General features: G+C 35.6%; 5 protein-coding genes and 1 long non-coding RNA gene across 8 annotated transcripts; 2 read left to right on the plus strand and 4 right to left on the minus strand.

The window, feature by feature from the left end:
- Window positions 1-2,960: 2,960 nt before the first annotated feature.
- On the minus strand, window positions 2,961-4,563 carry LOC125051690 (protein NDRG3-like). The gene has a single exon (XM_047652197.1). The coding sequence runs from the start codon at window positions 4,121-4,123 to the stop codon at window positions 3,146-3,148; it is 978 nt and encodes a 325-aa protein (XP_047508153.1). The 5' UTR covers window positions 4,124-4,563; the 3' UTR covers window positions 2,961-3,145.
- A 1,035-nt stretch (window positions 4,564-5,598) lies between these two features.
- On the plus strand, window positions 5,599-10,631 carry LOC125052846. The gene is made up of 7 exons (XM_047653881.1): window positions 5,599-5,607; window positions 8,943-9,011; window positions 9,135-9,236; window positions 9,324-9,444; window positions 9,523-9,708; window positions 9,802-9,890; window positions 10,349-10,631. The coding sequence occupies exons 1-7, from the start codon at window positions 5,599-5,601 to the stop codon at window positions 10,376-10,378; spliced, it is 606 nt and encodes a 201-aa protein (XP_047509837.1). The 3' UTR covers window positions 10,379-10,631.
- Window positions 10,632-12,677: 2,046 nt separating this feature from the next.
- LOC125052968 (protein max) lies at window positions 12,678-14,581 on the minus strand. 2 transcript variants are annotated; one of them, XM_047654090.1, is made up of 5 exons: window positions 14,374-14,581; window positions 14,235-14,297; window positions 13,809-13,919; window positions 13,607-13,739; window positions 12,678-13,381 (listed from the first exon to the last, which is right to left on the minus strand). In XM_047654090.1, the coding sequence occupies exons 1-5, from the start codon at window positions 14,413-14,415 to the stop codon at window positions 13,218-13,220; spliced, it is 513 nt and encodes a 170-aa protein (XP_047510046.1). In that variant the 5' UTR covers window positions 14,416-14,581; the 3' UTR covers window positions 12,678-13,217. The 2 variants fall into 2 exon arrangements, with proteins under 2 accessions (XP_047510046.1, XP_047510056.1); XM_047654100.1 differs by having other exon boundaries at window positions 13,607-13,730; window positions 14,374-14,580.
- Window positions 14,582-16,857: 2,276 nt separating this feature from the next.
- On the plus strand, window positions 16,858-19,706 carry LOC125051999. Its single transcript, XM_047652642.1, has 3 exons — window positions 16,858-17,090; window positions 19,286-19,419; window positions 19,557-19,706. Exons 1-3 carry the CDS (start codon window positions 16,879-16,881, stop codon window positions 19,667-19,669), a joined length of 459 nt encoding a protein of 152 aa, XP_047508598.1. The 5' UTR covers window positions 16,858-16,878; the 3' UTR covers window positions 19,670-19,706.
- LOC125052008 lies at window positions 19,235-20,645 on the minus strand. 2 transcript variants are annotated; one of them, XR_007117390.1, is made up of 2 exons: window positions 19,780-20,645; window positions 19,235-19,618 (listed from the first exon to the last, which is right to left on the minus strand). It is a non-coding gene; the product is annotated as an uncharacterized LOC125052008 (long non-coding RNA). The 2 variants fall into 2 exon arrangements; XR_007117391.1 differs by having other exon boundaries at window positions 19,708-20,645.
- A 3,333-nt stretch (window positions 20,646-23,978) lies between these two features.
- On the minus strand, window positions 23,979-25,490 carry LOC125051979 (testis-specific serine/threonine-protein kinase 2). Its single transcript, XM_047652627.1, has one exon. The coding sequence runs from the start codon at window positions 25,192-25,194 to the stop codon at window positions 24,163-24,165; it is 1,032 nt and encodes a 343-aa protein (XP_047508583.1). The 5' UTR covers window positions 25,195-25,490; the 3' UTR covers window positions 23,979-24,162.
- Between the last annotated feature and the right edge of the window lie 351 nt (window positions 25,491-25,841).

A 25,841-nucleotide genomic window follows, 5' to 3' on the forward strand; every position in this document is an offset into this window, starting at 1 on the left:
TATTATAGGTAATGCATGAGTACTTATAATAGAACAAGCATTGTTTTTACATACTTTTTAAACTTGCACTGAAACAAGGTTGAATCGTTTTACACCTTTTAAATTAATAACTTCATAGGCTGCATAGTACTCATCGTGCATGATTTTTATCAACTGCAGTGTCCTTACTTAAGAGAAAAAGTATTTTTAGAAGTAATGTTTACTTCAGAGAGAAATGATTACAATTGCCATTATAAGTATTATCAAAAACGCCTGCGCAGTTTGAAGAATATCCAACATTACAAAGAAATCTGATACCACAATTAAAACATTCTACACTTGTTATCAGACTGCCGAACATTAAATTAACCTAATCTCTCCTATTATACACTACAAAATTTAATAAATTTAGTTTTTTGAATTGTACCAAAGTATAAATAGTGCTTACAATTTATTTATAGAAACCGGTTTTGAATATTCTGGTAGACTTCGTACGTTGTTGTTGAACTCGCAGCACATAATTTATAAAGCTGAACTTTAAAAAAAAAAAGGGTTATAATGAACTTCACACGCGAGGCCGCACTTAATGATATGTGTAAGTTACACGTCCGCACTGGCAAATATACAACAATGAAATAGATTAGGGATTTCTGTCAATATTTTACGATTACGTTGAGCGCACCGGTTTATTGAAATTATTACAAAGAAAATGTGCATTATATTTCAAATGAAATGAAGAGAGGTTATAATATTAACTTACGTGCTAAACACTACGTGAAGTAATTTTATTAGGTCGTGCCCACTTCCTAAAATTACGTATTTCATTTTTAAATAAATATCGTTTAACACAAACAGGTGCAATAAAAATGCATTTATGAATCTTAATAATAGTGTCCATAGTGATTTCCGATTAATCCATATCGGACAATGGTTTTCTATTGTAATCTCACGTTTTCCGTAGGTCCATTACCGGGACATGTTACTCCGTTACGGATGTGTGTGAATATCAGTCGGACTGACAGTTCCCTACTTGTATGGAGCTTAAACAGCTGTAAATATATTTTTATTATTACTATGTAATACAACTAGTCAATTTTTATTCAATGTTTTTGACAATATTATTGTATTATGTAAATATTGACTATGTGATTTGTTTATTGTAATATACATAAATTGATGAACGAAAGGGTTTGTTTTTATTTATTGTATTTATCCTCGTACAACACAGACTAACAATCGATTTCCAAAAAAGCAATCGTAAATTTCACGTCCAATATAAAGCTTTACTATAACTCCCGAAAGATAAAAAATGTAGCATCCCCTAGGGCACAGTGGGAGAATTCAATATCAAATATTCGAGGAGCGCCAGGCTACGACAGAATGCTGTACACAGAATAATATCTCAAGTTTGCCGACCTATTGTTAATATTTACAGTTCGTTAGAGGTAGGTATTTTATAATTAAACTGGATAAGATTTTTTTTTTTTAAACAGTTGCCGTACTACACACATTCTAACATAATATTGTATTCGTGTCATGAGGTTTGAGCCCAGGGAGGTTTGTTTCATGCCAAGTTGACGCCAGAGTTAAACCGCAGGTGTTTGCTTGATGTACGATAATGAAAGCCAAATAAATGATGAATTATGAGTAAAGTCTATAAGGGGGCATACTTTACCTCCTAAAGACATACACAAGTAGAACCATTTACTAGACTCGCCACCGATTGATCAGTGTTTACTTTAAAAACCCGTAACTGGAGCGATCTGTCGTCAGTCGGGGCCGAAGTAGAGTTCTTTGAGCGTCCTAAAGCCGCCCCGCCACCCACCACTCATCCACTCGACGACTTGCCTACAAAGCATCGACACAAAAAAAAAAAAAAAATCGACACTGTTAAACGGAGCTGGCTTTATACTCCTTATTGATGTGTTAGCTACCACTTCTAAGATGTCAGCGAGAGGATTACGTGACTGACTTCCATTTGTCCTAGTGCCCTATTTAGGCAAGACGGTGCTTCAAACATACAACATAATATTATGTCGAGCATATATTAAGTAGGTAATGTACAGTAACAGGTAACAAATATGAAGACTAAAGTAAACCTACAACTTGTAAGTACTATTATTATATAATATTGATTATAATAATTATAAAAAAGGGTTAAACAGGCTAACCGACAATGAACTACCTGTGTAGGTAAGCAAAAACTAATCATCGGCTTTTAACGTTCGGTGTATTCCACGGAAAATATCCAATCTCCCGCTCACCCAACACCCCATGGTCAGTGTGGGGTGTGGGGTTGTGGAGACACAAGCGGAAAGTCCATTTTCTACCACCCGATGGGGAGTTGGGGGCCATACACGTTTGTTGCACAGGAAAAAGGGGCCGATAAATCGCAAATCAACTGTTCAAAGCGAAACTATGCATTTTAATTAAAACATGTAAATTTTAATGTTGCGAATGCTGTTTGTTTGAGTTCGGAAAATCAATAATGCAGTTAGTAAAAAAGACATTGTACCACTAAGTTATCTCGTATAAATTATTGTCTAACTATGTATTATATCGTGTACCTTATAGGCCTTACCCGTAACCGGGTACCCAACTAAAGAAACAATTATTTATTTAATATACTTATTAATATTTCAATTATAACACTAACAATAAATTAAGAAAACTAAATACTAACACAGCTAAAGTAATGTTATTTAAGGTTGGCAATAAAATGCTTTTGAATTTTGAATTTGAACCTACACAGTGACTTCGCCAGTTACTAGTTAACTAGTAACTTTGGGTGTCTATTGAAAGCCAATAAAATGAACCCAATATTACAAAAGAGGGTGAATAAACGAACTCTATTGGCAAATGAAGTAAATAGACTTTCCTATAATATTTGCTAAGACATCAAAATCAAAATGATAGTCAAAGCACCTTAATAAATATTTTTGAGTACCATCAAATCTTTGTCTCATTCAAATAAAAGTCTATTAAAGCCGTAAAATAAATATATTTCGTAATTACATCTAAAACAAGGCATAACAATTTTGACCTACGATTCCAATGCATGTAGAGCGAACTCGACGGAATCCGCGTGGTGAAAGCATCCTGTGCACTTCTATGTAACATGTAGCGGCGTCGACGTCGCATCAACCATGCTCCCTGGGAAGCATAACTACCTGCAGTAGCCCTCGCCTTGAAGGAATAATCGGAAAGCCTCCGATATCTTATTCGGCTGTTCCTCGAGCACCATTCCACAATCCGAGATACACAGCCAAGAGGTCTTTGCTGGCTCCAAGCGGCCGTTGAATGTGACGGTGTCTTCGACGTGTGGTGACAGCCCACCAGTTACATTCAGCACTGGGACTTTAAAAGTGTTACTGTCCCGCGCGATCGCTAGGTCAGAGCGACGCAGGTACGAGTCGATTAACATGGATAAGTTGACAGGGTTCATGTGAGAGAAACACTCTTTGTAGACGTGAACCAAGTCGTGGTTGCGATTGTCGGTGCTTCTCCCGAAGTGGTGCCACATGAGGTAATCCAGGGCCCCTTGGGTCATTCCGTTCGATCGTAACTGTCTCGTGTTAATCTTTTGGTACAGCCATTCGGTCCAACCCGCCTGTGTCGACGTGCAGTTGATCAAAATCAAGGCGTCGACCCTGTGAGGGTTGTTGATTGCATAACGGGATAGCACATTCGCTCCGGCCCCGACTCCGAATCCAATGAATGACCTGATGCCGAAATGGCCGAGGACAAAGTCAATTTGAGAAGATAACTCATCCATAGTCGGATAAACGAAATCTTCGGGCAAAGTCGGGGCGCTTTCTTCTTGGCCCGGAGCGTTCACGTGATAGATGCAAAACTGGTCCAAAATAGCCCTCATGTCAACAAAATTAAAAAATGCTTGAAAATTCGCGGCATAATTGAGGCCGAGGTCATGGTATGTGATGATGGCGCGCTTCTTGCGGTCCCCGCGGACCGCCACTAGGATGTCGCCACGCGAGGTTCTAACCCTCTCTTCTACGCATGCGCCGTCGCTTTGCAATCGGCGCTCCGATGGATAATGGAGCTGAACAGTCTTTAAATCATCATCCAGATTGTCCGAGGACATCATGTTAAGAAGGGCAATATTTTCGTGTACTGTCGTGGGCATCTTCTCGGATAAGAATCTTCAAAGGGAGCGCGACTGAAGGACTGCCGTCTTCCTTAGTAAACAATGGAGTGGTTGTGTAACAGCGACGTTACGATGACTATGTCACGAACACAATTATTACTAATTAGCGCAAAACATCAGGTACAGCTGACAAATAGAATCGTCCAAAAGCGCATCTCTCGTTGTACAATTTAATATTTACGTTGCTAGGTAAAACAGCGTAGGCAGCGTCACACTCGTTGATTAATCACTGGGCAATATGCGTTTCACTAAGCCAACTACACGAATTGTTGTGTTTTGATTAAGTAAAGCTAAATATTTTATACGGCGGCCTTTTACACTGGGAATATCGCAATGGAAACGGTCAATAAAATGCCGTCTAGGCGAGCGTGTACCCCTGTACGTGATCGACTCGGCACTGCTCGGTACAACTCGTAAGTTGTCGGCTAACGGCCATGTCGCACAGTACGACTTACGAGCAAGGTCATTCGACGTCAACTTCACTCCGGTCCGTTTTAAGCCCGCGCATGTCAAACAGGATGCACCGATCATTATTATTCAATTGGTTCACTAATATACTATAAACTAACTATAAAAATATAATATTGGTTTATGAATTTTTCAATATTTTGCTTAAGTCAATAGTGTCATGTATATGTTTGTAAAATGTTTAAAACTGTACCACGTCAGTGCTGAGGTCAAATGCAATCTCTTTAAGTCCCGATGCACCAAATGAGAATGGGAATGTGGAATTGGTTAGGCATCAATAATTATAAGCTAGTTAAAGGCCAATTACTGATAATGAGTGGAAAATGTAATACAGATTAAAATCATGCTATTTTTTACAAAAGTAAGACAAATTCAAAAATCCTTAGTAGTTTGAGTTTTGCTATGCATATGTTTTACTAATGAGTCTATATAAAATATAAATTTCGTATTTCGCGGTTATTTTATTAATAATATGCTAACAAACGCCTTTCCAACTGGCTTCAAATCTGCCTAAATCTTAGCAAAACCAAATAAGTACATGTGTACGCGAGATCGTAATAAGAGATCGCTCCAACCTAATGACCCCACCAGTCTTTAAACTCCACACGTGCCATAACCAACATCAATGTAGTTGTCGAATACACGGAAAGTTCCTTAAAGTTCCACCTTACTTTTGGGAAAGCAAAGCAGTATTCCCGACGCCAAAACGAAGGACTGTGTTCGGCCAATGCTTCTTTATCTCTATAATAAAATCTCCCAATCTATGGCTTCTTAAATAGTCAAACTATCCCGATACAAACTCAAAAAACACATAATAATTCCGCTAACCGAATCGGATATCGTATATTGGTGCCACAAACTAACACAGGTCACAGACCCAGCGCATAATTATAACACACTTTTTCATATACACATTCACGCATACTTAATGTCTTATACGACTTGTGTTTGATGAGTTGTAACACTAAGGGTCTGTTTCACAATGTATGGATAAAGTACCAAATAGCTATGCAACACATACATTATTTGGAAGATAAATTGTGCTATTTGACATTTATCGGACTTTATGTGACGAATAGCGCTATCTGACAGTCGTGAAACGCCACAATAGTGTTTATCCTACCAATAAGTAAATTACTAATTTGGAACTTATGTAGAACTTATCCGTTTATTGTGAAACAGACCCTAAGGCTACTTTTTCTTTAAAAATATTGTAATCTAGTTACCCACAACACAGGACAACTAATGTGGGGAATATCGATAGATGAATTTTTTCACAACTTATTTCTGTCATGAATGAAGTTTACTTTATTTTATTTATTAATACCATGAAAACTTCTTAACAAAGCATACAAAACGCAGAATTAGATATCATGAATTGAGAATTAAAATGCTTTAATTTTTGCTTCGAATGCCCTCATAGGCAACTGCGAGCCCGATATAGTGGTGCTATGAGGTGTTCGTATAAATAACAAGTACAAATTCCACAAAGCTTAATCCAATTTTCAGTACCTGCTAAGCACCCGCTCCCAGTAAATTAGTATATTAAATACGATCCACCCAATGAATTTTTCTCTCAAATGCTAATTAATTTTAAAATAACTATATTCATTTCTCGTACCGAGAAAATATAGCAGGACACTTTTCCATAAAGTGTGTAATTTAGAGATTCCATAGAAACGTGGAAAAAAAATTATTCGAAGTGCACCATATTACATACCACCGGCCATATTGGTACTGTTCGATGACACGCGATGAATTCCCTAAAATGCGCTAAAAAGTATACATGTAATAATATTTTATACATAAGTACGTAATTGAATTGATTGTCCTCGACCTTGTAAGGGAATGAAATGTGACTGATGCATATATGTATTGAGATAAATGTTAATTAGTTTATTTGTATAAAAGGTGTATTACGCTCTTATTGGGCTATTTGTTGACGACATCAATCTTCACGATTGCAATAATCAACCTCGCTACATAATAGGACTTTCCTTAATACGTAGTTCTAAGTTGGCATAACGATGTTTTCTATATTCTAAACTTTTTCTAAATTTCTAGGTCGTACTAATACGACTTATTATCGGGCGGTTTTGGCTACTAAGTTTGGTTAGAAAAATATCGTCGGGATTTCCAAGAAAATCAATAGACCTTACCCGCAAAGGAGTTTCATTATCACGCAATGCCACCTTTCCGTATTTCTATAATTAATTTGCGCTTCAAATATGAGAAATACACGATTATTACCCCCGCTCGTAGGTAACGCCGTTCCCCGATCAGCTGGGGCATCGCGAGACGTCAAAACGGGTTTTATGAGCCAGGCCAGGTACGTTATTCATCATCACTTACCAGGAAAGGATTTGTCTAAGAACCATTGTTTTAGGGATTAAGGTCCGCATAGCAATAAACATTTGTTTTGCAAAATTTTCAATTTAAAGCTGTAATAATTGTAAAATATTATTTTTAACTAAACCAAAATTTAAATGTGGTGTTGTTTAAATTAATATTGTAATTAAACGGTACACGGTAGCTATTTTTAGCTACTACGCATTAGTCTGCGTGGAAATAGACAGGCTTATTTTAGTTGTATAATATATATTTTCTTCAAACGAATCATGGATCGATGATTATTATCTACGTGTTTCGTTGAAGAGCGATCGGCTACAATTCGTAGCGAATCGCCTACGTACGGCCAAGTGTACATAGATAAATGTGTTTATCCACGACACGATGGCCGAACTAGAAGCTTTTATCATTTACGAGTCCCGTGTTTGAATCCATGCCAGCCCCTGGCGATGCATTTTGCTTGCGCTTTTTATATTTCGCGATTGCCTTTATATCCGAGAGACTGGAAACCTCCAGGAATATTTTTTTGATTAAGTTTTATCACAATACTGAACAGAAAATTAAGCTTCATTTATACATAAATAACGAAGAAAAAGTGATTAGATTTCTGTTACTCGTAATAACAAGTTAAGGATTATATATTAAGGATAACATCTTACGTTCGATTAATACGTTTAATGAATCAATGAATAAGCAAAGAGGGCGACTCGTTGTTCCCGTTTTTTTTTCAAGAAAACACTACAGTAGCCCTTTTACAAAAGTCCCAATTTGTGAATTGTCTGCAATTAATATTGAATACGATTAGGACCAATATATTATTTTACAATTTCTCTTCAGAGTGGGAACTAATTGTTGCATATGAGTTCATTAGTAATTATAAAATATGATATAGTACCGAAACTCATCAAAACCACTAAGGCTATTTGGTAAAATTTGACACTGTACCCGTGTCCCGCGTGTAGTGTGTTAGATCTTCAATATTATAATTTATACCGCAATGTATCTTTTATTTCATGAATTATTTATGCATTAATCAAATATCACCCACCGACACTCTTTCAATTTGTTGTATAAGTTGACTTATACACTTTTACCTTACTCCACACAGATGTAATGAGTTATGATCCAACTTAATTACACACATCGCAAGTTTAACTCCCAATCAACCGACAACCATAAAAGAACTTTAAGACCTCGGGTTCCTGTACTTTTTTAAGAGAAACCATTTCTTTGCTTTTCTAAAGAAATAGTATTTATGCACAAGGCGAAAGAATCGATGTGCCAATTAGATAAGTAGGTATGTTCCTCTGCCTGTATCTAATATCTGAAACACAACGCAAACATTGTCCAACTATAATTGAATATGAAATGAAAACAACGGAAAAAATATGTTACAAAATATTTCTAGCAGGCTACCAAATTAAATTTCCTAGTAAAGAGAAGGAAATAACAAAAGAAATTGTAATCAATATAATAAGCCGCTTAACATTGTTTAAAGGTAAGCGTCTTCTCGGCTATTGTTTAAAATGTAGCGAAACGGTGGTCATAAAGTTCATCTGTTAGCTAAACTAGCCGATGATAAGCCTTGGTGAATGGGGTTGTAAACAATTCCGGAAATAAAATGCCCAAGAGCAGGTATTTAGCGTTATTGTAATTTTGGTTAATTTAGCTCATTTTATATTTGATCTCGTGAAGTGAACATTGTGCATTTAGTGTACAAGTGTTACTATAATATGGAACATAGCGTGAGTGTTTATATTTATTCTTTATTAGACATTTTTACTATTACGTTTAGGTGAAGTTTAATTTATTTATCGAAAAAATGTTTTTAGTTTGAGGATTTATAAATGTTAAAAGGTTTTTTTATAATTAATACATCTCGACAAATATTGTTGTACATATATATAATATAGTTAATTTCTTTATTTGTTTGGGCAGTTAACAACAAGATAAAATGAATTGAAACAATTTATTTTTGTAGGAGGAGCAACGTGGCTTTGATAGAAGACGTGGGAGGCCAGTGGGAAGAGGAAGAGTTCCACTTTCAGCCGTAAGTACCTTTACGGCGATACTTATACGTGAACTTATCTGAAAAGTTACAGTTGTCGAGTTCTTTTATTATTTTTTATCTATAAATTAGATGCAAATATTAAAATTACATTGAATTTTTCAGGAAGAGAGGCGCGCGCGCAACGCACAATATGAAAGAGAACGACGCGTCGAAACGGCCGAAGCTATGTCGAGCTTGGCAGCCGCTTTAGGATGTCTACCCAATGTTAGTACTAAAAGTTAGTTTAGCGTGTTTATGTATAGTAAATGTTGCGACTATATGCATCTTTTCAATTTACAAAAAAAATTTCAGGCATCGAACGCGGATATCATAGCCACAGCCATTCACAAACTACGCAAGATGCAAGAAAATGTAGACCCGTCCGACGATATGGCAGTTATGAAACGACGCAACGCAAAGTTAATGGCACAGAGTAAGTACAGCCATCGACCTCTTTCCAACTGAGATCGTAAACGCCTCGAGATATTAACTACCATTTTTCATTGTTCAGTCGATGACGTAGAAGACCGGCTCGAGTCTGGAAATAGCGCCGAAGCTCAACCAACAAGGCAAATAAAAACCGGCGGAATCCAGAAAAAATCCAAAACCAATAAGGACAAGAAGAACGCGAAAACTGCTCTGCGTCCGGCCAATAGGTCTGCACAAATCGACTTTGCTATTATTGGCGATCACTCCAGTAAGTTTTATTACCTTGTATAGTACTCGTTGTATTACTATCTATATATATGTAAATAAATGATTTTACTTAATTATTTTCGATCTTCCGCAGGCGTCGAGGACGATCAGGTGCCGATGACTCAGGCTGCAGCAGAGGATCAAATGAATTCTCTTTCATTTGATGCCATCACGGACTACCCAGTGAGTATACTATATCATTTCACTATCAGTTACTATTCAATTGCTAACTTTAATGCTTATTTCAAAACCTATTTATTATTTATCGTAAATATATACTTATGGCGCTGTATATGTATTATAAAGTCATTTTATTTAAATTGTGTAATTATAACGTCACAATTACCTTTAAAAATATTGTAATATATATTTTTTTTATTTCTGTCATCAGATGGATTGGGGTATTGATAACTATATAGCTGATTACATGCTTTAGGTAAATATTTTTTATATATCTTTTTATTTGTTTATGAAACTTATTCGAATTAATTTATTTATTGACAACAATATTATCGCTTTATTTAATTATTTTATATTGTCTTTCTCGTTTCGAAAAATCTCGATTATTTATTACCAATGAGACCTTGATATATGTTTTTTATTATATAATTTATTTTATTAGAAATATTTTTTACTTTCAGATAACTTTGGAATTCAAGTTGTCGATTTAATCTAAACCAAAGAATTGAAGAGGGCTGGAGGCTTGTGCATTTGTTTTTTTTTTGTTTTTTATGAACATCATAACACCTGATAGTGCAATAATTCTGAGCAACACTCCTAATGTCGACCAACTTCATTAGTTACTTCGTAAAAGTTTGCACTTGGAACAATTTTTTTTTTTTCTATTAAATGTCCTTCAATATCCGTTTTGTGTTTGTGTACTTTTCATGTCAATGATTGTGCAATAAACGGTTTGAAATATAATTTTGTTTCATTTACAAATAACCAAAGTGCCAGCATATAGGTCTAATGAGAGAACAGGTAAATAATAAAAATATATTTGTCCATTTGTGAAAAATAAAATAAATATTTGGTTTTGTAATGTTTACAAAACCAAATATTTATTAGGTGCTGGGTCATCTACTATCATGTTATTCGTAGAGTTCCATTGTCATGAAAAGTAAGTTCGTCAAAAAATGTTACTAATATCTGTTGAAAAGTCTAGATTTCATTAGAAACACATTCATGTTCATATATACACCGTAAAAATAACTTGATCGAACTAAAAATTTTATTCGGTGAGCAAATACACAAGTAAACGAAGTGCATTCAATAAATATAGATCCGCTCCGCTACCAATGTACAGATAGGTACCACAGTCTTTCTAATAAATTGTATAATATAATAGCTATTTACGATATACTTCGTTTAAAACAATAGCTATAATTAACTTAATAATGCCCGCTATTCACCTCGCGTCGTATGCATCTAGGTATGTACCTTATACGAGGCCATTTGAGAAAACTCAAATCCGATTGCAAAACGATGAAAGATGTAAATGTCGTGTCTTTCCCCACTGTATAAATGCGGCACTCATGCCGAGCGCACAGTGCGGCCGCGGCGGTTATCTAAAAACATTGAAAAATATGGGGTACAGCATGCAATAACAAAATTACTAACATACGACCTCTAATAAAAAAAATGTGTGCGTGTACTAGGTGTACGTAAGAAGTGAAACTTCTTTATGACCTTATTTTTCGAAAAATGATCTACTATATGCAACTTTACAGAAATTGGTTAAATAAAGTTAAATAAGATAACAAAAAGACATGAATACAAATACAATTATTTTATTTTAACTTATTACTGTACTACTATGTAGTACTAAGATTATTACAGAATTTCATTAATTGTAATAGAATTATTAGTATTACTATCATGGTTATCGTTATTATATATTTTTGTTACTAATGGCTTCAAATCTCTTCGGATCAACCGTGGTAGGGACAAGAAAAAGATGGCGCGTAACCGAAAAATGTGACAAATGTGTGTAAATTTTTTTCCAACGCCGATAAAGAAGTTTGACTTCAAAAAGCAACATGGCGCGTAACCTACTACAAAATTTCTCCCATACGTCGATAAAGAAGTTTCACTTCAAAAGATGGCGCGTAACGGAAAAATGTGACGCGTAACGAAAAAATGTTACACTAAATTTTTTTCTAACCCCGATAAAGAAGTTTCACTTCAAAAATTTTACACACTAATATAATCTACCAAGAAACCAAAATAATGACGATTAAACAACTATATGTTTATTGTTTATAGCACCTGTATCTTAATTTTTTTTAAATATCTCTCTGTACAGTAGCCTATCATATAAACAAATCAAACACACCACTGCACAAGTTTTCTCGTCTTGCCAAAGCCGCGTACAAATTATTTGAAGAAGTCTATTAAGTATGAGGGTGTGCAATTATTCAATCAATTACCGTCTAAAATTCGAAACATTACAGTGTTTAATCAATTTTAAACTTATGTGAAGGTATGTAAAAAAAAACATTTTCGTAAAGAGAAATAAAGTTGTTTAACATTAGTTTAATATTTATTTTATTAAAAGACTGAGCCACTTCGAAACAGAAACGTTCCCTCGATCACCCTCAGTCCGAAACCCACTGGAAGGAGCTAGGCTGGCTTCATCAAGTGCGGAAACTGAATCTCCCAACCGTACCATACCCACTACAAACTAGAGTCTCATATATAAAAAAAGAAAATGTGTCAAGTTCCATAGAGGGCGCGATAGCTTTACTTCCTGAGAACCGTTAGCTGTGTCACTAAGGTCAGAAAGGATGAGAAAGGACCTTTTCTCGTTCAAGCGATTTTATAATTAAAGCCTCGGTCGGGATTCAAACCCGTGACCTCATAACTGGCAGTAGAACACGCTAAAGACTAATGCCATCAGGAGGTCACATTTGTCTGTATATTCGTAGACATATTTAAAAAGGGGACCTTTTCGGGAATGAAACGCACAAAATGTTGTCTTACTTTAATCACGAATAAGGACAGTTTCCACTTCGACATCTCTCGAACGCTATAATATATATTATATATATATATATAAATATCTACATGTACGTATATCCTGCGTTCGATACGATGAAAGCGGCAAAAGTATTTATTCTCAGTGTTGCCTTAGACTGAACAGTATTTACACATAATTTTAAAATTCCTAGAACTTAAGAACTCTCCGTTCTAGGGCCGCATCGGCGTCACGATGAAAGATAACGTTCCGTTTCCTTAAACATGATTTTAACAAAAAAATATAAAAATATAACTGTCGCAAAAACAAAATCTAACAGTAAATTCCGGACTAACGCCGATGGGACAACGATTCCGGTTTGCCAAAATGGCTCCACATTTCACAGAATATTCGTTTCCTAACAAAACTTATCTCAATCGGCGCGTCTGCTCCGAGAGCCGCACTCGTGATGACTTTTTACAATGGACGGCGGATTTGTTTCTTTTCGTGAAGTCGGGGGTGGTCGCCGACGCCGGAATATCGCTCGGGTCACTTCAGACGTTGACCCCGTTGATCTTGAGCTTCTTGACGCGCCGCGTGGTGCCCTCTCCGTCCGAGCTGTCGGTGTCGTGGGAACTGTCCTCGGACTTGATGCCGAGACCGAGCTCGTGTGCGTCCATGTAGTTTCCGGTCGCCCGAGCCTTTTCCAATGCTCTGACTGAAATTTAATTAAAACAATTTAGGACAATGACAACCTGTAACTTAAAAATTATGTATAAAGTTGAAGAATAAATTATGTTTAAAGCCTAAACAGGTCACTAAAACTTTGCAACAAAATATCTGCTTATTTTATTGCCACCATATAATGCAGAAACAAGAAATAAAGGAAATGGAAATGGTGTAAACCACTCGGCCTGTTAAACATGACTCAGACTTTACTTACTCTGTGTTTCTAATATATTATTTTGCCGTTTGAGGTCATCAATATCTTGTTGATGTGAATTGTTTTTTCTTCTCATGAACTGGATATATTCTGCTGCCTTCTTTAATATTTGTGCTCGACTTGCCTGTAATATCGTTATTTTATCTATTAATGTCATAACCATATTGAACACAAATAAGTTATTGTGAATTTGAGTACTTACTACTTTCTCTCCTTGCAATGCAGGTACAGAATCTCTTAATGATGTAAAACTGTCTTTTATATGATCTCTTCTTTTACGCTCCAAGGCATTATGATGTGCCCTTTTTTCCGCCTGAAGTTGGTAATAAATGATAATTACTTGGGTAGTAAGGTTACTAACTCTTTTATAAGTTCATTTCATCAAATTAAACTTCAACACATAAGTTTAATAGCACTTCTTCTTTCAAGAGTTATATTATTGATTTTAATAATAGAATAGAAGTGAATTAATGAATAGAATGGAAAGAATTCCCAGAAAATGTGAGATTAAACGTCTGATCAACAGTTAAAACATTTTATGTTAAGGTCATGGTTTTAAAGCATCAGAATATCCACATGTGACATGTCAACATTACCAATATAATAAAACAAAACATGAGAGTCCTACCTGAGAATAATAGCCACTTAATCCATTGCGTGGATTTGGACGAGAATCAGAATCGTTTTCAGCCTGAAAAATTATCAAATTGTTATAAAAACTCATGAAATGAATAAAATATTGCACTTTGAATGAAAACAACACATACATCACTTTCGATATCGATGTCGCGATCGTCATCGCTCATCATTTTTAAGAAATTGATTAAGATTATTTACAATAAAATGGAGGAATAGTTTATAACAACATTAGTAAGGTATTGTTAGCAAATAATAGTTTATTTTTATTGGTTTGAAACAAATTTGCCCCTCAACAACTCCTGAGTCCTGACCACACAAAAGACCACAGATGACAAGTCACGCATGACAGCCATTGCAGTAACCCACAGACTACGATGACAAAGTAGGGCACTTTCTGCGTTTTCCAATTACAGCACTAGAGCGCATTTTGCGGCATAATGCTCAACGTCGAGTGTTCCAACTACAGCAACGCTTCGCACAATTGAGCACTCTCAAAACGAATGCTCTTCCGAGCTTCTCGCAAACAATACCAACACAGTAACAGAAAATTGACCAGTATTTTTCTTTAAGTTGGCATTTATCGAAATTTTCGTTAGTAAATATTATTTATTGTTGAAAAATTTGTAAGGCTTTCGTTTCGTCGTAGATTTTGAAAATAATTAAAGTTATTTCAAACTGCTAAAAAAAAAATATTAGTATGGATGATAAATAGTTACTTTTTTATATTCCACATTTAAAATATGAATACAATTTTATTTTAAAATTCGGATCTGTAAACAAATTTATTTTACAGGATTATACTTTAGAAAAAATTGCAATGGTTTTGAAAAAGTATATAATTTTTTTAGAAATCATTAAAAAATATTACTCAAAACGTAAATGATGACTTCTTACATGAAACTAAATATTTTACTGTTAATTTAGCTTGTTAAAACCTTATATTCTTTAAAGGTTTTCTATTATTTCAATAAAAAAAATGTTAATGAAATAATTTGATGATTAAAATAAGCGTAAAAAGTTTTCAACCAATTATTATTGTTTACCACATTATTTATACATTAATGAGGTTGCTAACTCAATTCATAAAAATTCAACATTTTTTTTACAACACTGACTTAGCGCACTCTGCTGATGCATTTTAAAACTAATTCACGTTCCAATTAAGCTTCAGCATTATGCGGCATTGTGCGGCACTGAGTCGCAAAATGCTCTGTAATTGGAAAACGCACTTTTTTTTGTGTCGAAGAAATATTAGGGTCTAATTTCATTTTATGACAGTTAAGGTGCGCTTACACGAGGGCAATAATTATCGGCGACACGAATGGACCGATCTGGAGCAATTAATGGAGCAATTTCAATAAATTGCAATAAATTATTTCGGCGATATTGCTTCTAATTGCTCCAGATATTTCATATCGCTCAATGTCACAGATACGAATTGACGAATATCCAATGGACTTGGAAATACCTAGCAATTTTTTTTTTTTTTTTTTTATGTAATAGGGGGCAAACGGGCAGGAGGCTCACCTGATGTTAAGTGATACCGCCGTCCATGGACACTCACAACGCCAGAAGGCTCGCAAGTGCGTTGCCGGACTTTCAAGAATTGGTACGCTCTTTTCTCGAAGGACCCTAAGTCGAATTGGTTCGGAAATACTTCTGTGGGCAGCTGGTTTCACATAGTGGTGGTGCGCGGCAAAAACTGCCTTAGAAAACGCTCTGTTGTGGAACGACGGACGTCGAGGTGATACGGATGGTATTTTGTATTTTGCCTTGACGTCCGATGATGAAACTCAGCTGCAGGTATTAGACCGAACAACTCCTCTGAACACTCTCCATGGTAAATGCGGTAGAAGATGCAGAGAGATCCCACATCTCTACGCAGCGCCAAGGGATCAAGCCGCACGGAAAGTGACTGGTCGTCGACGATTCGAACCGCTCTTCGTTGAATACGGTCAAGTGGTAGTAAATAGCAATTTTTGTATATGTCTCATTCGCACTTGTTTGTTTTGCGGCTTGCCGTCTTGCTTCCGCGGGGAGAGCGAGAGTTCTAAATAATAATAATTTCTAAATTACCTTATTTAAAACTAATTCAAAGTCTGTTCGTGACATTCTAGTAAAGTTTTTGAATAATAAATCATCTAATTCTTTAAATAATGAAAATTTTGTCCTCTTTGCCAAAAACGACCGCACCCAGATGCGCCTATTCCTTTTCTTTCTTTTTTGTTTTTGGTTAATGATAAAAAAAGCGCTACAAGCCGCCGCAGCAAGAACAATGTCGTCCATAGCGAGCGAAAACTGAAATGACAGTATTGCCTAGTTGATGAAGTTGCGCCATATCGCTCAATATTGTATTGCGCAGTATTGATGCTTGTTGCCGTTGCCGTAAATTGCTTGATGTCGCGTGACGTCATAATTGACGAGTATTGACTGGAATTGAGCAATTTTAGTTGCCCGTGTAAGCGCACCTTTAGTAGCACAAAAGTGTCTTTCACCATTTAATGGTGACGTGACAAAGCGTAAGCTTATTATATTCCCATTTGTTTAGCGTTTGTGAATCACCCCTGTCAAGAAAGTAATTAAAGATAAGTAATTTTGTCTCAAGCTCCTAAGAAATCGTAAATGGTTCACGCATGCCACAAACTCACTTTGTCTCAAGCCCGGTACTAGCTAAGAGAAAATACCTAAGTACAAGAGTTAACGCTAAAGCCCGCCTTCCACTGCGAGCGGAACGGACCCATTACGGACTCCGCTACACTCGTGACGATGATTTTCATACATGTGGTTGGAACCAAAGCGGAAACAAGCGGAGCGGACTGAGCGAGTTGAGAGAGTCACATGCGAGGTTAGCGAGTTGAGCCAAAGTAGTTTTATTATATTTCATACAATTACTTCCACTGCAAAAGAGTAACTTAGAGCGGAGCAAGCAAGTAAAGCGGAGTCCGCTGCGTATGCTCTTGAAAACTAGTTTTGAACGGTGTCGTCTTGCAAATCGTTGTACATTCGTAATAAATCTCCTTTTGCGGGCCTTCCTCGAATGTGATTATTGATCCAAAATCTTTATTTGCGCCGGATATGCTTCTTTTCATAGTGATACATTAGTAAGATTTTATTTACCATATTAATATAATCATCTTCACAAGAAGAATCTGACGTAGTGAAATTAACAAAAAAATTAACGGAGTAGTCGTTCATTTCCCGCTTCTCGCTCCGCCTAATTGACCTCGTTGTTAGTGGAAGGCAAAATAAATTATTTTAAATACTCTTTCTTAGTTTAAGGCAAAAACTATAAATTATCATTTCAAACTCCGCTCAACACTTACGCAGTGGAAGGCGGGCATAAGAAGTGTATGCGTGGAGGCACTCAATTCACAATATGGTGCTTTTTTATTTGGTGGTCCTAAACTTTTACTTAGCTTTGGTACTAACAATTTGGTGCGTCGTTCGTATACATATTTATAGTCCTTTTCATGAAAGAAGTCCCCCAGACGCGGCGCTGCAATCGCATGACGTAATGTTGCCATTTATGAGTAAAAAATTTACCTATTTTATTTACATTTAGCAGATGTAGTTTATCAAATAATATTATTTTCTGCATACTTCGATGAAACAATATGTCTGTTATGTAAAAAATATATTTTTATTTACTTATATTCGCGGTGTTCTACCTATTTACAGGGAAAAGATGAGAAAATAGGGTAAAGAAAAGCAATACAATTTTAAAAGAGTTTTAGTGCATAATTGTTGGGTTACACATTTTTTCGAAGTACACGCCGCTGTTATACCTTCGTTTGTAATTCTTGTTACAGTTTTCTCTGACACACCTGCAATTAAATTAAGAACAATTAAAAATAATAGTAACTTTAAGTTTATAATGCTTATATAATATGTAATATATGTTTTAATTTCATTTAAATAGTTTCATCACGTTATGTATTTATTCAATTTTGTCGCAAAAACGAATTTATATTATAAAATTCCCATCAATACAGCAAAAAATTATTAAATGGCAACTCTAAAAAGTACCTGTTATGGCGGCAACTTTCTGCCGAACATTGTTTAGTGGTATTAAAACACCTTGATTCTTATGTTCCGCTTCACAGAACTCTTTCACCTTTAATATCATTTCTCGAGCCGAACTTTTTACAACTTTTGGCATTGTAATCAATCTTTAAAACGCACTAAGCTAGTTAAAAATTCACAAAAATCTACCACAACAAACGAACTTGATAACATCGACGAATGACAACATTGCCGACCTGTCAAATTTAGTTCCAAAAATCACCGCGGGACTTCTTTCATGAAAAGCACTATACATATTTTGTTAAAGTGGCAACGTTATTTGGTCACAAAATACTGGCAACATGTCATTCACTAAACTTTGTTTTTGTTTGTAAAAAGAAAATATACAATTATATATAAGAAATGTTTGTGTAAATTGCGGCAATATGGAATTTTTATTGGATGACAGAAACACAGATGCAGAATCATTGTGGTTGAAGTCAATTTTGGTCAAGTTATTGCCGATTTTAGCGGCAATAAATAATTTTTTTTATTTAAAATCTTAATGTTTTTCTTTTTGACTTAGTGATAAGGTGTAAAGAAATTCCTTTGATTTCTTATTTTAGTCCAACGTAGTACCTGCTCTTTATCCATAATTTAAAACCTTCAATGTTGGATTTCTATAAAGTTTCCTTTTACCGTGCATTGTAAACGTTATTATGAAATTGAGTAATTGAAAAGCAGCCAAAAATTTACAATCGTTATGATGGTGTCATCAAAAAGAGATCAACATATTCCCCGATTGCTATTTTGGCTTGTTCTAGACAATAAAATCCCGTTTTCTCTCTACTACTTTTTATATTACTTTTTGACTAAAAGACTTGTCCGCTTCTGCTATGGTAATAATCTTTAAAAAATATATATGAAATTGGCGCCTTTGTTTAACAATTAAATTTCACGTTTCATTAATTTTCTTTAAAGATTGTCTGAACTTTAATTACATTTTTATTAACTTGTGTTATTCTTGTGATATTTCAGCGTTATGCAGTCTGCAAATTCAATAAACCATATCGATGTTAATAGCAGTGACTTTCAGGATAAATTACTAGACGAAATTGCAAATGACTTGACAAGACTAAAAAAAAATATTACAATTATTACAAAGATACGAAGTAGGTACCTTACACTGATTAACAATTTTTGTATATTTTAATGGGTTACTTTAGAATATCTTTATTCCAGTTTTAAGTTGAAGTTCTTAAATAAGTATTCAATTTATATATTAAAAAAGAGCTATAAAAAATTCCAGTGACCGGAAGTGAAATGGAGGTGGAAACAGCTGCCATGCATCATGCTCTGCTTTGGTACCAACTTAAAGAAGCAAAAGATAATATAGTTAAATCAGAAAACTCTCAACAATAGATATACTTATAATAATAATTAAATTTAATAGACGAAACCTTTATTTTATTTTAATTTCACGTTTTCCTCAGTTTGGAGCAAACGATCTTCGTTGATTATATTTCATTTACCTTCACAACTTTTTCTTATCAAATACTTATTTATCGGTATCTAATTAACATCTAACCACTGAACCATTCTTCCGAATTAAGTAATATTATTAATAGCTGTTCCACTCGGTTGCACCCACGGTAATTTAAGACACAGACAGATTATTATGATGTCAAGGACCCACATTAATATACTTCACATTTGAAAAAAAACCTTATCTTGATTAATGACCATATTAAGTTTAAATCGCAAAATACTTATCACATTAATTGTGTATATTATATAGGGCAGGTACAACAATATTTATGCCTAGAGGTCAAAGTGTCTTTTGATAGTACAACAAAACATGTTTATTTTCCTCGTCTCGGGTTACGGATAAAACTGTTTTTGCTTCAGATGAGTTTCAGTGTCGAAGGTAAAAAGTGTTGCGAGTTTTTAAAATGATTGTCAAATATATTTTGGTGTTCGTAATGTTGTTTTGCATCTTTGGAATGGATGCAAAGTTAAGTTCACCACCGCATTGTACTCAAGTCACGAAAGGTGAGTAAACACGTACCTAATAGGATTAGCCACAAATACGATATTTACGCAGTTTTTCTAAACAAATCGCTTTAACTTTCAGATTCGGATTTTACATCCCGTTATAAAATGGATTATCCTGAAGCTTATATCCATCCAGGGCAAAAAGAAGCTTTCCAGAAGGTCGAAATTTATTCAAACACTTAATCCGTCAATATATTCATATTTGAAACGACGTATTTTATTTGCAGCTGTACTGCATTAATCCTGCGGCGGTCAACAAGGGCGTGTCCGTGGTGTGCGACTGGGCTGCTCCTCCGCAGGTGCAGTTCACGATGGGAGACGAGTACATGCATGTGATTCGACAGGACCCTACCGGCCGATATCCTGGCAACGCCGTCATTAAAACATACCAGATCTGCAACCATACCAAACACCTTCACCTTCAGTCTGACATAGTTGTCACTGAAACTGATGATTTCGAATAAAAGTATCATTATTATAACATGGCATATGTTTACCTATGGCCTATTTTATCAAGTGTGTATTAAAGTTCCTCAACTTTAACGTAATTAAAATATTGTATTTAATACTTACCTACTAAATTGATAACTCGATAAATGAATTTGCTGAATTTAATTATTCCTATTTTCTTTCGCTGTTTGCTCGTTATTCAGTGATGTTAAATTACAGACCGTTACATCACATTAAAGTTAAACATTTTTTAATTTTCTTAATGCCAGTATAAATTGGCTATTGAGTCATAGCCAGCCCATTAGTTAGGAGTTCATCAGTCTGTCAAAGTAGATCACTGCCTGTCATCATCAATATTAATTCGGAAATAACATATTTCCTTAAAAAAATGAACTACAGGGCTATTATTTTGATTTGCATGATGTTTATAATTTGTGGTGCATATGCGGGAAGTGGGAACATATGAGTTTGAATTTGGTAACGTATAGTACCACCTTCTATTTCGATATTCATATACCTAGATAATATTTTATATTATGTATATTGTATGTGTATACTTGTAATAAATCCCCTTTTAATCCATATTGGTATTATTTGGTATTAGTTTTGTTATTACATACTTAGCATAGGTTAGTTATTGTTTCGTGTCTTGTATACTTACTACAGTCCTTTTGGGTAAAGGTCTCCTGAACTTTCCATTTAGATCTGTTTTTTTGCTTCTTTCATCCGTTTCTGCCCAGAAATATTTCTTTTTAATTTTTGTATCTCGTCAGCTTTTGTGGTTTTCCCACATTTCTATTTCTTTTTTCTTTTCTGGAGGTCTCTGCCTACGAGTACCTTTGGCGGTCCATCTTCGGTGTATGTTAGGGTAGTAGGACTCCTTTCTCCGCAATTAGACTCGTAATTGGTCCGTTGTGCGTAGAATCTTCGGTGTATGATAATAATAATAATATGATCGGCCCAGTTCCATTTCCAGTTAGCGCTACTTTGGCTCCGAAGGGTCTGAAAGGACGATGACAGGAAATCTTTGCTGTTACCCGTGTCTCCCATTATGTGATTCAGACGGGGGGTTTTAGTTTAGATATAGGGTTAGCGCTTTCTAAGACTGCTGGCCCATACTGTCACCAGGTGGCTTGTGTGGAAAAATTACATACCATGTAGGAAGCCTGTGAAGAAATATTCTTGTACTTTCATACATGCCTAATGCCACCTATGTTTTAAGGTACTAACCAAGGCGAAGTAATACACACTTCGAACGGAATTATTCTACCGTTTATCTACGAGACAAACAAATATATACCGGTAATTTTAAATGGATTTCTTTTATAAATATAGTATGTATGTATGAAAGCTATGATTCCTAGCTAATAATGTAATTGTTATATTATAGGTACCACCCAGGATGAGTCTGTCTTACGTCAGAGTTCTAGTTAACTCACTTTCACCACCGAAAGTTGATTTTGACAGCACCCTCAACAAAGTGAACATCCGCTTCAGCCTCACTCAGATCACTTTGTCCACTTACACTATTGTCGGCAAAGCTGTCCGGACTCAATAGTAGATTAGTACTCCATTTCCCTGATTACAAGTTATGTACGAAACTAAATTTGTTTAACATTCAAAGTAATATATTTATTCCAATACATATTTGAAATATTTAAAATTTACATCTGATCTATTCGGTATGACTTTATCTAATGTAGGTAGACTAAAACTATCTCGAGCAGTAGGTCATTAGCGTGTTCTGTTTTGCAGTAATACACATAATCAATACATAATTATATAAATAACTAGCTGTACCCAGCCACGCTATGCTGTGGCACATTGATTGAATGAATGGTTGAGAAATGAGAAACAAAACAAAGAATACATTTCATATAAGTTTAATTTTGCAATACTTGTGAAAAAAAAATAGATAAAACAATCCTATCCTGGTGCGGATTATATATCATGCTAATATTTCATAACATTTTTATGTCTATAGATGTTTCGACACTAATTCGGTGATTTCGGTGGCTTGTAAACACGAAAGATTACTTAAAGGAGGACTTCAGTGTGTCTATTTTTGATTTCCATCAAAGACCTATAGACATATTATCTTCTTTCATAAAATATGTATTTGAAAGTGTAATAACCCGTTTGCTCTTGTTTAAACGTGGACCTAATCACCGATGGTAGGTACACTTGGTTACGAATTGTTTTGTTGTCATTACTGGAATGCATGCAAGCTACGTAGAAATAGGTATATTCAATCTCGCCACCTGTTAGAAGAGTAAGAAGAAAGAAGATCGTACAGACCTAAAGTAATCATGTCACACTAACAATAATGATTAGTTCTGTACGACTGTAAGTACAACACCTAGCCTTTAATACGTTTAGAAATATATATCGATAACTTTAAATTCGAGAAGAGTTACGACTTTTTTCTGATTCAAATGCCTACTTTATGTCTGTAGAATTTATTATTGATTTAAGAAATTACTGTTACTAAAAATTTACAGTTATTGCTATGTGGAAATCGAAGGAAATACTTATTTTTCTACTGATAGTCGTGTGTGACGCACGTGCGAAATCTGTTTTCGAAATCTCTCGTTATGAATACGGTTACTTTTCAATATACTATTGTTTTCCTCAGGCATGAAAACTTTTATACAGGAAATAATTATTAGGTTTTAATTTTTAGGTACGTCTCCGAAATCTAGCGTATTGTCAGTTATTCACATGGAGGTTATTCCTTCGTTTGTGCCTTTACATCGGGTTAAATTAACCGTAAGTTGTTAACTTGCTACCGATTTACCTACATTTCTATAGTCAGTCGATTTTTCTTACAAATTTATTTACAGTCCCAGGGTCCGCTTTCCAAAACAATAACTCATCTCATCGTAGAGTATATAAGCCTGATATCGAAACTATCAATCGAGTTCGACCATCAAGAGTCTGTTTTGGTTTTCCACGTACAGTTTCCGTTTGTACCCATTCCGTTTGGCGTCGTCGGGTTCTCATCTTTGTACGACGAGGGGCACTCTCCGCTAGACCCGTGGAAGAATCAGTATGATGCTTATAAAGATGTGATACAGCAATTTCTGGTAGCAAATGTTGACAACTAGTACATACGAAAAGATGACAGGAGAATTCGTATCTATTTTTAAATACTTATATGACGCTTTTCAATGTGTATGTATAAATACCGTTCAAAACCACAACATGTTTTAGTTAAATAAATCTCATCGTTTTATTAGAAATTTTATTTTCACTATTGACGACTAAAACGTTGTGACGTCAAGTGTAAAAAATATTTAAAAAAATAAAAGTAATGTAAAAAGCAAATTTGAAATTCATGTACGGCCGAAACTGTCTCTAATCTGTAAGATCGTGTAAACATTTCACTTTAAATGCCACTGTGTGTGTGGTCAGGCGTGGGTGCGAGAGTTGATGTCGTCGTGCCTCTCGCGCTCGGTGTCGCGATGGTCGCCCGAGACGCGGAGTCCGGCCGAAGTGCCGGCCTCCTCGTGCTTTCCCGGATGCGGGGCCGAAGGGGCCGACTGCACGAGGCGCCCCATTAGACTAGCGCTCTTGTCTTTGCGCGGCCGAGTCCACTCGTGCGACAGGACGCGGTCCAAAGTCAGACGTAAAGTGATATCCGGTTCCAAGATATGGCGCACGATCGACTTCGCTGCGGCGGATACAGAGTCTCTGATTCTCGAGCGAAACACCCAGTTGCGCGACATCTGGTCTTTCAGCAACTTACGCAGGTTGGAATCGTCGAACGGCATCGAAGCGTTTAACATGATAAATAAAATTATTCCGAGAGACCAAACATCGGCCAACTTCGGATTGTAAGGTGTGCCGCTGACCACTTCGGGAGCCGCATACGCCGCGGAGCCGCAGTACGTCTGGCTGAGGACGCGCCTGTTGTCACCGTCCGTGCAGAATCTTGCGAAGCCGAAATCGGCTAGCTTAACATTAAAACGCCTGGACAGTAAAATGTTCTCACACTTCAGGTCCCGATGTGCAATGTTCTTACTGTGAAGGTATTGAAGGCCACTCGCCATCTGTCTGAACCAGAGTTTAGCTTGATTTTCTGGGACGACGCCATTACGTTTGATAAAATCTAGTAAATCGCCATTGTCAGCATATCTCATGAATATGAACACCCTCGGTCCCCTTTGCAGGATACTATGCACTTGAATTATATGGGGATTTTCAATTTTGGTTAAAATATCAAGTTCTCGGGGGAAAAACTTTTCCAAGAAATCTCTAGGCGCTTTTTCCTTGTCAAATATCTTGCACGCTAAGTGCATACGTTTAGGGCTCGATGCATCACAGTACTCCGCTAAGTGAACGGTGGCATACGATCCTTGTCCTATCTTCTTGCCGATTAGGTAGCCTCGTTGTTCCAAGGCGTTGACCTCGGAGCTTCGAGGGCTGAGACGCTCAGCCATGGGGCTCTAACGACTTTATCCTAACCCTTTTAGGATACATTGGACATCTCACGTATACAAAAGGCACAATGTTCAGCACTCCTGTCAAACTGTTCCAATGATAATTGTTATATATTTTTTGCTCACTGCTCATGTAAGAGAGAATAAAAAATTGTAAACGTTTATACCACAACAAAATTTATAAAATTATTTTACGACATCACAAAGAATTTGGATACAAAAAAAAACGCTTTCACTATTTAAGAAGTCTTATAAAAAGACGTATTTGCTACATTGACGTACATTTTTTCTTTATTTTCTAAAATTAAATTATTTTTCAGTAAGGCTTCGCAAAATAGGTCAGTTAACTTTAAAATATTAATTCTTAACATTAATGATTAAAATGTATAATTAATTAACTAAATATTAAATTTGGGGTAATAAAATTTATTACATTTCGCAATAGGTCATATTAATCACATTTTTTAGTTTTGAACCCAATATGTAATACGTACGCTTATATCTTTCATCTAGAGTGCATTGTACTACTACTACTACGATAATGGAACTTATAACAAAGAACATTATTTATTTTAGTTTGAATTGTACCAATAAAAAATTTAAATCTTTCTGTGTATTGTATTAGAGGGTTCAAAAACAGAAATAAA

The sequence above is a fragment of the Pieris napi genome, chromosome 1, assembly GCF_905475465.1.
Source record: "Pieris napi chromosome 1, ilPieNapi1.2, whole genome shotgun sequence".
Taxonomy (NCBI): Eukaryota; Metazoa; Arthropoda; class Insecta; order Lepidoptera; family Pieridae; genus Pieris; species Pieris napi.